General features: G+C 33.8%; 2 protein-coding genes across 5 annotated transcripts in view; one reads left to right on the top strand and one right to left on the bottom strand.

Moving 5' to 3' along the window:
- The window catches only part of LOC145329408 (acetyl-coenzyme A transporter 1), a 33,579-nt gene that overhangs the window by 2,705 nt on the left and 16,345 nt on the right, over positions 1-14,529 (bottom strand). Inside the window, exons 14-15 of one of the 2 annotated variants that reach the window (XR_013882894.1) lie at positions 3,788-3,991; positions 1,365-1,624 (exon numbers count right to left, since the gene is read on the bottom strand). Coding sequence is in view for 1 of the 2 variants with exons in the window: in XM_080173516.1 (XP_080029642.1) it covers positions 1,524-1,624; positions 3,788-3,991 (305 nt within the window). In the remaining variant the exon portion in view is untranslated. Of the gene's footprint in view, positions 1-1,359; positions 1,625-3,787; positions 3,992-14,529 lie in introns of those variants that run through there. The other variant, XM_080173516.1, reaches the window with a different exon arrangement.
- On the top strand, positions 6,341-13,078 carry LOC145329413 (ral GTPase-activating protein subunit alpha-1-like). 3 transcript variants are annotated; one of them, XR_013882895.1, is made up of 8 exons: positions 8,623-8,705; positions 9,625-9,681; positions 10,019-10,203; positions 10,451-10,570; positions 11,018-11,237; positions 11,615-11,725; positions 12,287-12,401; positions 12,991-13,078. XR_013882895.1 is itself a non-coding variant. In XM_080173524.1 (6 exons), exons 2-5 carry the CDS (start codon positions 7,240-7,242, stop codon positions 9,664-9,666), a joined length of 351 nt encoding a protein of 116 aa, XP_080029650.1. In that variant the 5' UTR covers positions 6,341-6,490; positions 7,236-7,239; the 3' UTR covers positions 9,667-9,681; positions 10,019-10,159. The 3 variants fall into 3 exon arrangements, 2 of the variants coding, with proteins under 2 accessions (XP_080029650.1, XP_080029649.1); XM_080173524.1 differs by lacking the exons at positions 10,451-10,570; positions 11,018-11,237; positions 11,615-11,725; positions 12,287-12,401; positions 12,991-13,078 and adding exons at positions 6,341-6,490; positions 7,236-7,343; positions 7,888-8,005 and having other exon boundaries at positions 8,619-8,705; positions 10,019-10,159; XM_080173523.1 differs by lacking the exons at positions 10,451-10,570; positions 11,018-11,237; positions 11,615-11,725; positions 12,287-12,401; positions 12,991-13,078 and adding exons at positions 6,461-6,594; positions 7,236-7,343; positions 7,888-8,005 and having other exon boundaries at positions 8,619-8,705; positions 10,019-10,159.

Genomic DNA, 14,529 nt, shown 5'->3' with positions numbered 1-14,529 from the left:
TCTAGACCATTTACAATTGTTACTATATCTTTAGGCTGAATATGAGTAAATGAAAATATGGAGTCAGATGCAGTGGTATAATAAGTGCAGTCTCTATCTGATGGATTTATTTTAGTTGTTATATCATCTGCAATGGTTGTAAAGAATTCATTAAATTTGTTAGAAATATCTTTCCCCTTAGAGGGATGGGTCAATTAAATATAATTGCTTTAAAATAACAAATAAAATGCTTAGGGTAGGATAATATTATATGTGCAATTAATTACGCAATTTGTATCAAATTATCACAAAGTCCTCTCACTTAATTTATTTGCTATTCTGCTTTTTTTGCGAATATGATACACTTTGAAAGAATGACATACCGTAAAAAAGCAAAACAACTAATTTACATGTTTTAATTCACTGGTTAGATAAATAGGGCAAAGTCCCTTTCGTTACAACGCCTCTTGTGGGGCGTTTATTCGTATTTTCACAGAAGCTTTTGATAGGTTATTTTAGATTAGGTTAGGTGGTTGCCCCCGAAGGGGCTAGAAATAAGAGAAAAGCTACTGTGAAAATACGACGAAACGCCTCTTAGAGGCGTTGTCACGAAAGGGACTACACCCGATAAATAAAATCACACTTAAAAAAGTAGAAAAGGACAATAGATTGAGCTTAGAAAATTTATAACTATTTACACTACAAATATGTAAAAATTGTGCTAAATATTAAAAAATCGCAAATTGAATTTATCAAGGGGGGAGGGGGGGAAGTTTGTACACTTAAAGGAAATGAAAATTCAGTATCAAATTTTGCCCTGGCATTTTGGGCTTGTTTTTATAATTATCAACCTAATTATTTTTGTAAACTCTGAGTCTCTACCTATAAAACTTTGAAAATTGAATTTTGGGACTTTCCTTCGAGGGGCTAGTGGAGCAAAAGACCCCCCCAAACACTAAAATTTTAGATTATGAGCTTATTTTTTAAGATATCGAGCTGATTGTTTTAAATGGAACCTTTTATTACATAAATTAGTTGATTAGCCACCTCAAATTACATTTTTGCACTTTACTTCAAGGGGCTTTTGGGGTAAAACAACCCCCACAAATACTAAATTTATAAGTTTTGAGCTTACAAGCCCCTAGAAGTAAAGTGCAAAAATGAAATATGGGGTAGATAATCAACTTAGTTATGTAATAAAAGGTTCCATTTAAAAATCAGCTTATAACTTAAAATTTTAGTGTTTGGGGTGGTCTCTTGCACCACTAGCCCCTAGAAGGGAAGTCCCAAAAAAAGTAAAATATTTTGTTAGAAATGTCAATATACTTAACTTAAAACCAATCAATACTTCTTTATTTAGTACTTTAAAAGAAAATGCAATTTACCTTTTTTTGTCTTAGCTTGTTTTTAATAAAATATAATTCCTAAGTTATTATTTCCTCCGATAGCAAAGGTACACCTAACATAATTTCCTCTGATGCAAAATATTCTTCGGAAATCAATTCCCCGGTAGCTAAAATTTCTCCGGGCATATTCTCCTCGGGTTATTGTTTTCTTTTTTGCTTGACAACTCTCCAGCTTTGTTCAGGTTGATCCTGGAGCTTGCGAATAGTTCTGGCACCCCAGGCCAGGTACCAGGCTAGTCCTACATAAATTTATATTACACAGGGAAGGGGGAGTTAGTTTAAAAAAATCAGAATCAGAAGTTCCAGAAGAAAAACTTGGTAGGGTAGTGCGGGGTTATTGCGGTAGGGGGGTCCAATTCCGGTCACTCGACCAACTTTTTTAAAACTGTTTTTTAAATTTTAAATTTTTGTCAGATCACTCCTTCTATGATTTTTTTGCCCTAAAAAATTTGCAAAAATTTTGCAAAAAAAAAATTTCAAAATAGGCCATGTTTAATCTAAAATTGTGAAAAAATGGTAAGTCCTAGCGACCTCAGGGTTTTTGTAAATGAAAACTATGGCCTTCAGTTATCGTTTGCAATTGGAGGCGTTGTTCCAACTTGATTTTTTCATAATTTTTTTTTCATGTTAAAAAAATGGGGATATTCCGATCACCCAAAATTTTGATTTTTATTACTGTATGTATAACTGTATAATACCCTAATGTTTTTTTTTCAGGTGATCTGGAAGCATAAACAACCTAAATGCATGACCTAAGCTTTAATCATTGCCTTGCCTGTTGTTAGATGTACATTACTAGTCATTTTACTGCTTGTATTATGTCATGTTTTGTTGCCTAAGCTTTTCAATTTGTAAAGACATTTAAAATTTTTTAGACACATTTTTATAGTAATGGGAAGAGTATATCACCCAAAGAAACGCCTTAAATATTTGCCTGTAGATGTATCAGCTGCATTGGCTTAAGTAAGAAGGGGTATGTCTGTTAGAAAGACTGTTAGTAGATTTAAAATTCCATATGAAACCCTTGCATCTTTTTCGTATAAGAGGGTGTTTGCAATTTTTGCGCGGTTTGGATTTTTTATGTCAAATCGGCTAGGATTAAGCTAGAAAGGTGTTTAAGGTGTCTATAGAAAGCTCTTTGCATGTCCTAACAAAAACTCCCCAGGATATGGGTTCTATCTCCAAGATTTAGAGTACATATTCAAGATTTTGTATTTTTCAAAATTCCTGTTGCATAAAATGTGTTGACTCCATATCATTTCGAGTTTATTGTCAGGCATGTAATTCTGCATCTTTAGACACCTTAATCACCCTTGTAGGCAGGGTTTCGGATCCGGATCCGGATCCGCAAGGATCCGCATATTTTGAGTCCAAGGATCCGGATCCGGATCCGCAAAAAAAATGCGGATCCGGATCCGGATCCTTAGACTCCAAAAAATGCGGAAAAAATGGAAAAATCTACCTAAATTTATATAAAATCTCAGACATTCTCTTGATGAGAGCCAATCTTTAAGGTTTAGGTTCAGACTTGAAAATTAAAGTATTTTTGACTTCGAATTGAAGAATAAATTTTTTTGAAAAATTTGGTGATTTTATTTTTATTGTCAAAGATCCGGATCCGCACTGACCAAATTTTGAGGATCCGGATCCGGATCCGGATCCGGATCCGCATAAAATCAATGCGGATCCGAAACCCTGCTTGTAGGTCAATCCTAGCCAATTTGAGACAAGAAAAAAGGTATCAAAAACTGCTGTCAAAGCTGGCAGGATTTTTAAAATTAAAAATTTTTGGGGAAAAAATCACTTTTTTCAAGAAATTCCAAGACCTGCGAATCTGAAATTGCCTCAAATTTATGTATAAAGCTTAAAAAAACATAATCATATAATAAAAAATATGATTTTTAAAAAAAAGTTTGCATGAAAAAAATGATGTTTTTTTTGCGATTTGACCGATTTTTTTCAAATGGGGAAAAAGTGGTCAAAAAATTGTCCGATCTGCATGCGACTAGTACCGTTAGAAAGCTAATGACCTCAGCTTTCTACTCATAGTTTAAAATGTGTTTTTTTTAGGTTGAAGCAAAAAATTGACCGGAATAACCCCGCACTACCCTATAATGCAAAAAGGACATACAATATAAGAATTATTTCATTTTAAAAAAAATCTTTTACCTAGATGTAGGTATAATTTTTTTTTACTATTCCTTATCCTTAGGTATTAATTTTTGATCATATAATGAATAAAAATAAAAATAAATTGTTTCACATAGAATAGGTAGATAGACAATGATTTCAAAAAGCATTGACCCCCCTTCCTCCCCTCCCAACCTTTACATTTTAAATAAATATAACAGTGGGAGTGGAGATCAGTGCTTTATAGGCGGAAAAGTACCGATAAATGTTACCTATAACACAACAGACAGCAACCTCGACATAGTAACCATCCGTGTACACAGTACACGTCCCGCCCATGCTCTCACACTGGTCCGCTCCATCTTTCCCCAGACACGCCCCCTGCACCTCCACCCCGTCCCCTTGGTTGCCGCCCCGGCACTCTGTGACCGTCAGTGAGTCGACACACCACAGGGCAAGCGTACTAGGCCAGTTTCCTTAAAAAAATAATGCCTTAATTAGTCTTCATAGGTGGCAGCTCAATTGCAGCAACATATTGAAAAATGAGGGCTCCCTGCGGAATGGATAGTTCAGATATCAAAGAAAACGATGGCTAAAAAGACAGGGCTTATTTTGTAACTCTGTTATGCTATATCAAAAAGTTAAGGACTTCTAGTTGAATCACCTATAGCCTCTGTAGGAGGGATATGGAGGTAAAGAAAATATACTAAAGCCATCTAAAGATATACAAAGCTTCACTAAAAAGTATAACCAATTTAGGCAGGATACAGCCAAAAAAAAGTAGGATTTTACCAGGTAGTAAAAATAATTAAATGATAATATCAAACACCCTTCATGAAACGTTCAAATATTTGTTTATTTTATAGCATACAAAATTATGTACATAAAATATAGAAAAAATAAATTATGAGTCTGATTTCTTCTGCCCCTGTATTTGACAAGAAAATTAAATGTTAATATTTTCAGACTAAACATTAAAAGCAAATACATCCCAGGTTCTACGAAATACCAGAAAAAAAAATCGTTTTACCAGAAAAGTGGTAAAGCTGGTCAACCTGGTAAAATATACCAGTTTCGTGGTAAATTTTACCAGCAAAAATTTTAGCCAAAAAATTAGTCAAATTTTACCATTTTTTTTGTAAAATTTGACGAAACAAAAAAACCCGTTTTTTGTGTTTTAAATTAAAAACAGCTCTTCATAATCAGTTGTAGTACTTTAAAATAATGACTTCTATACAATGAAGCCTAAATTTAAATTTTTTTTTTTTTTTTTAATTTTACCACTTTTGGAAGTTTTACCAAAAATATGGTCAATTTTACAACTCTATTTTTCAGGTTAAGTCCGAATTTTCGGACTTAGACAAAAAAACGCAATTTGGTCAATTTTTACCAAAAAGTTAGTAAAATTTGACAAGGTATTTTTTTAGGCTAAGTCCAGATTTTTGGACTCTGACAAAAAAAATGAACTTGGTAAAATTTGACCAACTTTTTGGTAAAAATTGACAAGGTAAATTTTTAGGCTAAGTCCAGATTTTTGGACTTTGCCAAAAAAAAAAACTTGGTAAAATTTGACCAACTTTTTGGTAAAAATTGACAAGGTAAATTTTTAGGCTAAGTCCAGATTTTTGGACTTTGCCAAAAAAAAAACTTGGTAAAATTTGACCAACTTTTTGGTAAAAATTGACAAGGTAAATTTTTAGGCTAAGTCCAGATTTTTGGACTTTAACAAAAAAAAAAACTTGGTAAAATTTGACCAACTTTTTGGTAAAAATTTTTACTTTTTATTGAATTTTTTCGCATAAAAGAAGCTAACTTTTTTTTAAAACCTTGAAAATTATTTCATCATTTCTTTTAAAACATCCTCCCGCATCGTCAAAAATATATCAAATTTAATATTTACTTATTTGAGCTAGCTTCATACGAATTAAAATTAAAAGAAAAAAAATCCAGGGTGTGTTTACGCAGATGTGCCGTGTGCATTTGAATTTATCGATTTTTCATCTTTAATATAAATATAAGCTTTCGTATATTCCCCTGAATGTTTCTAAAAGAAAGACAGAGATTTCGAATTATAGAGTAATTTCGCTACAAAACTTATATTTTTAAGTTTTGAAATTTATGGCACCTCTGTGCGCGCATGCGCACTATTGATAAGCTTATGATTATTTGAATATAGAGTGCCAAAAATAATTATTAGTTTTGATTCAATTTAATCAAATATTTTGAATCAAGAAGTAAATTACTACTCAATTTTCTCTAAATATTCAAATTTGTAGAATTTACAAGGAAGATTTTTTTTAAGCAAGATGTTTAAAAATGTGGCAAAATTGTGGAACAACAATGTTTCATGATTTCTATATTTATGTTGTCTTTGCCAACCGGAAATACCACCGAGATGGGTTTTTAAAAGATGAATGCCACATTTTTTTGGCGTTTTTTAGACATTGATTGATTGAACGTTGACGATAGAATTTCAAACAGAGTATATAACATAAAAATACTGAATTTTAAATTATTTTTTTAGCAATTTTTCTAATGTCTAACACAGCTCTAAAAAGATGCATTAATTAATATGCAGCAAAAATGGATTGAAGATAATCTTTTTTTTTCTATGAAGGCCGTACCATCAAAAGCGAAATAATTAAATAAATCATTGTATACTCTTTTAGATTTCGCGAATGTCGCGCTTGTTATTCATAGCGTAAAAAATGTTGAAAAAACGCGGCAATATCTTTTAAGAACCCGGCCGGAAATAGATTCATTATATGTTCATATATGGTTAACAACTATATATATATTTAAATATTTTTTTTTAATATTGAATGCACTATATTTTTTTATATTCTATCGAATATATATTTTATATGTCATTACAAAACTATATTACATTTAATATTAACATTAAAAAAAAAACATCAATTTAAACTTTCGTAACCCTGTATTGGCTTCAGAAGTACAGTTCTACAGAAACCACGGTACACGCTTGAGCTAGCATCACCAGCATGGCTCTGCCTAGGCTTATAATTAGAAAGGCCAGGGTATTATTAGTGGTTGAAAAGTTTGTACATTATTATTACAGGTATTGTGTCTTTAAAGGGACTGTGAACGTAAATTTTTCTCATCTTAATATCAAATCTTAACATTATCTTATTCATAATATCTCACAGATAGAGCAAAACGCGCTTTTGTTTGCTTAAAAAACGGCTTTTTCCGACGATTTTTATAAGGTACAGGGAAAGGAAGAAATTTTCCGTATTATATAAAATGTCCATTAAATTGATTTTTTGGTATTATCCTCTTAGAAATTTTTTTTTCAATATTGAAAATTTGAGTACCCCCCCCCCCCCCCCCCCCCGACAGCGAACTATGAACTCTGGCCGCAGCGCTCGGCTCCCTAGCCTGCCTAGCCGCAGCGCTCTGCCCCCTTGCCTGCCTAGCCGCAGCGCTCGGCCCACTTGCCTGCCTAGCCGCAGCGCTCGGCTCCCTAGCCTAAAACCTAACCTAACCTAAAATAGTTGTTAGTCGGTAGTCGGGGGGGGGGGGGGGGGGGGGGGGGTACAAAATTGAAAAAAATTGAAAAAAAATTTCTAAGAGGATAACGCCGATTTTTTCTCCCATTATAGCTAAAATTAAACTTTTCACATGGTACAGAAAGACATCCTGTTAATTTTATTTAAGAAATAGATATTCCTAATCTAACAATAATTTTATTTTGGTCAGGTTTATGGTAATGAATGTAAAGATGGACGGGCGAACATGGGAGCAGTTACTCTTTATCTTGCTGCAGATAACTCAACTCACCCTCACAGAAACACCACCAAGACGCAGGCACATAGATAATTATTATAGAGAAGTTACGATTTTCTTTAAGTATTTAAGAACAAATTCACTAGCATTTTGCTTGTAAAGAAGAAGTAATGAAATTAGTTTGTTTAGTCAGCACACTAAATCTAAAATAAAGAAAAATTGATATTAATGTAGTTTTGACCTAAACAAAGAGTTTCCAGTATGGCTTTGAAACCGATAAATATCCCCTGGATTAAAAATGGTTCTGGGCCATACTGAAAAATTACGTATTACAGACAATTTTCTATGAACAATAGTCTAGAAATTATATTATCAATACCAGCTTTGTTAGGCCAGTCCTTTGGCCCCTCGGGGCTAACAAAATTGCTATTGATCTGAAAATTTCTCATTTTACCAGTCGCGGAAAGCTGTCTATAATACGACGCGATAAATAAAATCAGAGACAAAAATACCATTTTTAGATAAAAAGTATACTTTATACCTACCTACACACTTAAATAAAAATAGCCTATTTATATTTAATTTGTTCTTGGATCTTTAGTTAATAGTTATCTATGCTTATCAGGGAGGACACCCTTGGAGGAAGGTTGACCCAGGCCATCTTCCAGACCCTCATTGTCACATGGATCAAGGCTAATCTCTATGTTGTTGTGTCCTGTGAACTTTGGGATCAGTTTCTAGAGGTAATGTTAGCTATACTATAATTAAGATAACCTGCAGAAATAGATATTTTATTACTTGGATGTTACACTAGATTTTTATTTTCTCTAATAAAGTAAAACTCCCAGTGGGCTAAAATGACGATAACCCTAATTCGCCCCCTTTACTCCATTCCGTCCCGTCCTACTGGATAAACAAACTGACCATTGAATGAGTTTCATGTTAGCAACCTAAATTGACTTCAATTTTTCCACTGTCATCAATATCCACGTATATTCTATATCCATTCCATAATGTTTTATTTGTTCTACAGTACAGGAATCAGATCTATTTGCCAATCGTCCTAAAGACAACCAATGGTTGATTGTACGTCAAGCTTTTAATTTTAAGAGGGATAAAATGAGGGATTTCAAAGGTTTGAGGTTGGTAATCTAATATATTTTTTTTTTAATTTTGAAGGGAAACAAATAAGGGGTTTTACGGGTTGAGTGGAGTTAACACCCTTTAAGCCCCACCCTTTAAAATCTGTATCAAGAATTAAAAATGAAGTTTGGGACGAATTTTTGCTTCATTAATTTAGATGAATTATTTTTCCACCAACTTTTCTACTTGTCAAAATAAGTTCGTTTGTTTTAGGTTTTGAGTGGACTAACTTTATGGGAAGAATTAATCCGGGAGTGGTTTAAGACTATGGAAACCCTTACCAGAGTGTTAGCTAGACAGGTATATTATTTTTTTAATGTTTTTTCCATTAAAGTTTATAAAAATAATCTATATATTATTACTGGGATGTTGTACCACATTTTCATTTACTCTGATAAGGAGATGCTCACAGCTGGCTAAAATAAAGATACCCCCCTTCTTTAAACCCAATCCTTACCCTACTACTGGTTGAACAAACTGACCAATAAACGAATTTCATGTTAGCAAGCTAAAATAACGACAATTTTTTCCCCCTGTCGTAATATCCACGTATATTCTACATTCATTAGAGTAGGTGGTATTATCCTTTTAGAAATGTAGCGCTCGGCTCCCTAGCCTGCCTAGCCGCAGCGCTCGGCCCCCTTGCCTGCCTAGCCGCAGCGCTCGGCCCACTTGCCTGCCTAGCCGCAGCGCTCGGCTCCCTAGCCTAAAACCTAACCTAACCTAAAATAGTTGTTCGTCGGTAGTCGGGGGGGGGGGGGGGGGGGGGGGGGGGGTACAAAATTGAAAAAAATTGAAAAAAAAATTATAATTATAAAGATGTAATTTTGTTAATAATCATTAATGATGTGGATCAATTTATCGGGGATTGCCTTATCCCTTTAAATCCTTGAAGTTTTACCAACAAAATTCCGTTTGTCCCACTGTCTTATTTGAGAGCTTTACTCTCATAAACGTTATCATTGTTATTTTGTGGAAGGGAATTATGTTTTTTGTAAACGCGAAGCTTTTCTATAATTAGTGTTGGATGGCCGGTCTGTATGGACGAAACTCATAGCTATTATCATTAATTCAAGCATGTAGGAATTGTCCTATCTATTTCAAACTTGTTACCTACTGATTATTTTGGTCTAGCTAAAAAGTATAAGGTTTCTACTTTTGTCGTATTTTTTTAGTTTCATACCTATAGTTTTTGATTATAACAAATTCTTTTATTTAGATTGTAAAGAAACAAGACCTCAGATCAGCATTTGAAACATAGGGGGCAGTTGAAGAAGTAAGTTACAGAAAAGTTTCGCAGCTTATATTTATCTTTGTAGATCTGTATAATAATACAAACAATATTTTGGTTTCTTTACAACAAAATGGCTGGGTGTTGCCACCCCCTTAAAAGTCAAGGCTTGCCTTCACCTTTTCATTACTTGAATTTTTTGTTTGAAACTTTCACTACTGCTTTTAGTTAGGTTTAGGGAGATCAAGAAGGGTTTAGAATATTCCACAAGGGTAGGAGGTATTTTTAAGTTATAGGGAATTGTTTTGATTTATTTTTACCTTATTGTTATTAAACAAACTTCAGGTCTTGAAGTTATTTTTACTTCACTTTATTTTTTAAGGAAATGAACGGTACATTATATGCCGGTGAACGGCTGAGAGTGGAAATATCCCGGGGACGAGGCAGGGGACGTGGAGGCGGTGATAGAGGACGCGGAGGTGATAGGGGGCGCAGTTCTTACAGAGGTAGAGGCCGGGGTGGGGGCGGGGATAGGTATGAAAGACGCAGCCCCCCACATTACTCTAGGAAAGTTTTTGTTTTAAAAAGTAAAAGTTAGAAAATCTTTAGGTAGGCTTATTTATTAAATGTAACGTTTAAAAGCAATGCATTTTTTGTAATTTCGCCATGGACTGACGTACAGTTTTGTTATAAAGTTGCTGCGCTAATAAAACAGCAGTACCTAAGATAAAAAAATTTAAAATTAATCTTCCAAAATACTTACTAAAAATCATCGAATTTTTTTTTTCAAAATGAAAACATTTAAAAATAACAGAGGTGGCTCTAGAGGAAGGGGAGGTGATAAGGGTGGCTTTAGAGGCAGAGGCCGTGGAGGGGACAGGGGTGGTTTCAGAGGACGTGGTGGCAGAGGGGGTGGTAGATCCCCTCCACCAAGGTAAAATTTTAAATTTTAAGATTAGTTTAGATATTGCTAGCGGCTGCGGCCCTAGCATTTAGGGGCTCTGTATTAAAAAGGATAGATAGGGGACAGAAATATAGTCTAAAACCATTCCGTGTCATATGAGAAGCTTTCCTACCTATAAAGGAGAACTCAATCGGTTTAGTAGTTATCGAAATCTTAAGCTAAAGACAAAGAACCTTTTTACTTTAAACAATTTAGTATATAAACAAAATATATTAGTGTAATTTCCAAATTTGCTAACTTTAAATGCCTACCATCTCTTTTATTGCTTTATTAAAGATTTTCTAAAATTACAATAACTTTCCTACCTAGATATGCTCTTTTTTATTAGTTCTTCCCTTTTCTACCAATCAAAAAATTTTAAAAACCTTTTTTTTAATGAATTTTAACTTTTTAAGTAAATTATTTTTATTTTTTCAGGTATGAGAGGAGAGATGGCTACGGACCCCCCTCACATTACTTCACAAGGGAGGCACACCCCAGGGGCGACTACTCCCCTCCACAACAACGTTACAGAGGCCCCCCACCGCCAATGAGGGATATGTCGCCACGAGGACCCCCCCGCGGACCTCCTCCCCCCCACCACAGAGAATATTCCCCGTCACCCAGGAGGGGAACCAAGAGGTCGGCCACCCCCAAGGTTAAATCAAATTTATATCAGGGATGTAAAGGGATAAGTCAATGGCCGATAAACTGATGAACATCAACATCGATGATACATAAAATTAGTGGTTAAAAAACGTTTGAACACTCAACTTATTGAAACAATAAATCAAAATTTAATTAACTCCCCAAAGTAGTTACCTAAGCCAATGAATAAGAAAACGTTATAATAAAACTTTTGGGACTGATGAAATTAACAGTTCATTGTCTCCTCTCAATAATGACATAAAGTACCTAGTTTTTTTACCTAATTTGATTTTTAATAGGTATTTTTTAGAATTTTGATGATATATGTTATTTTTAATAGATAACGACATAACATTTACTTATTATAAACTAATCTGAATATTCAAGGTACATGTCACCACCCCCATCCAAAGGGCCACCAGGTGACTATTCTCCAGGACGCAGGGGACCTCCACCCTCCCCGGGTAGACGTGGACCAGGGACCAAGGCTATTCAGGAATGGGTTATTAAATGATTTAAGACGAAGTAAAATATTGTTTAAGTTTAAAAAAAGATTGTACTAAAATAATTTACGTTTCTGTAGACACAACGGGAAACATGGTTCTTATGGGATAGGACAAAAGACGAAGTATTGAAATTAAATCAAGATTTACCTAATAAAAATTAGGTACTCAAAGTTTTTGAGTTGACGAATAAGTAAACTTGTTTCTGAAACTTTGGATACCATTATGATATTTACACCATATTTTACCCTCCCTGCCTGGGGTTTAGGTCTAAATTTATCTAATATTAGTACTTGTTTGGGACAGGGATCTAAAGGGACAAGACAATGGCGGATAAATTGATGTACATCAGCAATGATGATACACAAAATTACCCCTTCTGTGGAGTATAATTAGTTGTTGAAAGCTTTAGACACTTAACTTGATTAATCAACCATTCAAAATTCAATAAAAGTCCCTAGAGTTGTTAAAGCAACGAAGAAGAAAATAAAGCTTTGGGGACTAGTGTAATAAACAGTCCACTTCCTTCCTTCATTTAATCCTCCATAACTTAGGACCCCGCGTTCCACGACTCCATACGCCACGTGAAGCATATAATCAGTAATGCCGAGTAGTATGGACACAGCATGTTCTTGTTAGCCAGGGATGTTGTTACTGCTTATGTTTTCCAGGTAAGCTTTCCCTTTATTTTTTCTCGTTCTGCGTTTTCAAAGATGTTTAGTTAGATAAGTTTGCTGATTTTTTTGCCACGTGTCAAGATGCCTGTAGGAAATGAATGAGGGGGGAGAGGGGGAGTCGAACCTACACACTTTTATTTTTGCTTTCAAAAGAAAAAATTTAGGTGTGAGAGTAAGGGGGGGGGGGGAAGTTCTGACACATTTGCGTAAACAGCGAGTATAGGCTTTATCTTTGGGACGGACGGACGGACGGACGGACGGACAGACATCGTTCTACTTTGTATTATAGATTAGATATTTAGTAGGGAGGGATGGGACATTGGGCTGTAAATTACACTAGCCCCCAAAGTTTTCAAATAACATTTTCTTATTCTTTGGCCTAACAACCTTGGGTACTTTTATTGATTTTTTATTGGTTGGTTCATTAAGTTGAGTGTCCTAACATTTCAATCACTTATTGTAATCTACAGAAGGGGTAACGATGTGTATCATCATTAGAGATGAACATCAATTTATCAGCCATTGTCTTATCCCTTTATATCCCTGTAATTATCTAATTAACTAATGAGCAATTTTATTCCAGGTTGAATATCAGTGATACGAGGTCGAATGGGGCCGGTGCCCAGCAAATCCAGGAGGTTGCGCAACAGTTTTCGCGGCCAGAGCGGTAGAATCAAGAAAAATATGTTTAAGTGTTGTTTCAATCAATAAAGATAAAAATGAAAACAATTTTTTTTTATTTTTGCGATTTATACCTACAAGCGATGTTTTTCTATAATTAAGGTCGTTTTTTACCACTTTCTCGTGATTTTTACCACCCGTTTTTACCACAATTTTTGGTAAATTTTTACCATATTTACCCTATTTCTGGTAAAATTTTACCAATTTAGGGCAAAAATATTACCAGGTGTTGAACAGTTTTACCACTTTTTCGGTAAAATCTTACAGAAATTTGCGGTAAGATTTTACCAAAAAAGTGGTAAAAATTGGTCAAAATCTGGTATAAATTTGCGTCCGAAAATGGTAATATTTTACCGGAAATCTGGTAAAATTTTACCGATAATTGTGGTAAAAATCGCTGGTAAAAAGCGTTAGAGAGTACCACAAAAAGTGTTTTTACATAAAAGTGGTAAAACCTAGGTGTTTTTATGGTATTAATTAGAACCTGGGGTGTCTGTAATAAAATTATAGTTTGATAAGATTAGTTGAAAATACCAAGGACAACATCATCAATATAAGCCAAGTCAAAGAAACAACTAAACAGATTCAATATTGAAATCATCAAAATTTACATTTCTTCGAAATAGAATTTTAAATTATCTAAATGCAAGATTTAATCCCGTCACAAATCAGTGCCAAAATAGTAATGAAAAAAAGATACTACGGTAAAAAATCAGGTATCAAAACGGATTAGGGATAAGACAATTGCCGATAAATTGATGTACATCTCTAACTAGAAAAGATTTGCAAAGATTTTAATCAAATAAAAATATTTTCATTATTTAACTATCAAAAGAACTTTTCATTACCATATTTTCTATGAATGTCAACAAAATCAAGAAAAGATTTCACAAAAAAGTTGATATCGTCCAATTTTTAGACAACTTTAAATCAAATACTAAAATAATGAGTTGAAACCTACAATACAAAAAATCGAGTTTCTTTTAGGGAACTGGTATGAGACAATGGCCGATAACTTGAAATTAATTAAAATTATTGGTTAAAAAGTTTGGACACGACTTCAAATTTAATAAAAGTAACCAAAGTTTTTATCTAACGAATAATAAAACGTGATTATAAAACTTTGGGTGCTTGTGTAATTAATATTTCATGATGGATAACATAAGCAACTTCTAGCTTATTAATATTCTACAAAAATACATTTGTCTTGTGTTTAACTTACTAATGGCAGTTACTTAACCTAATCAGAGATGTGGGGAGTAAACAATTAAACAAAATATTTTTCCTCTAAAATTATACTAAATGATAAAAAATTATTGTTTTACAAGTTTATCTCTCTATGTACATAGTTTATTTACTGGTTGATTTATTAACTGTTTATTTGTATTTCAAATTTAGACATGTCCTTAAAAAAATGGATTTTTTTTGAATATTCAAGATA

This window comes from Acartia tonsa, chromosome 10 (assembly GCF_053477335.1).
Source record: "Acartia tonsa isolate MP-2025a chromosome 10, ASM5347733v1, whole genome shotgun sequence".
Classification (NCBI taxonomy): Eukaryota; Metazoa; Arthropoda; class Copepoda; order Calanoida; family Acartiidae; genus Acartia; species Acartia tonsa.
Note: the sequence above shows the minus strand (reverse complement) of the source record. Positions and strands in the feature narration are given on the sequence as shown.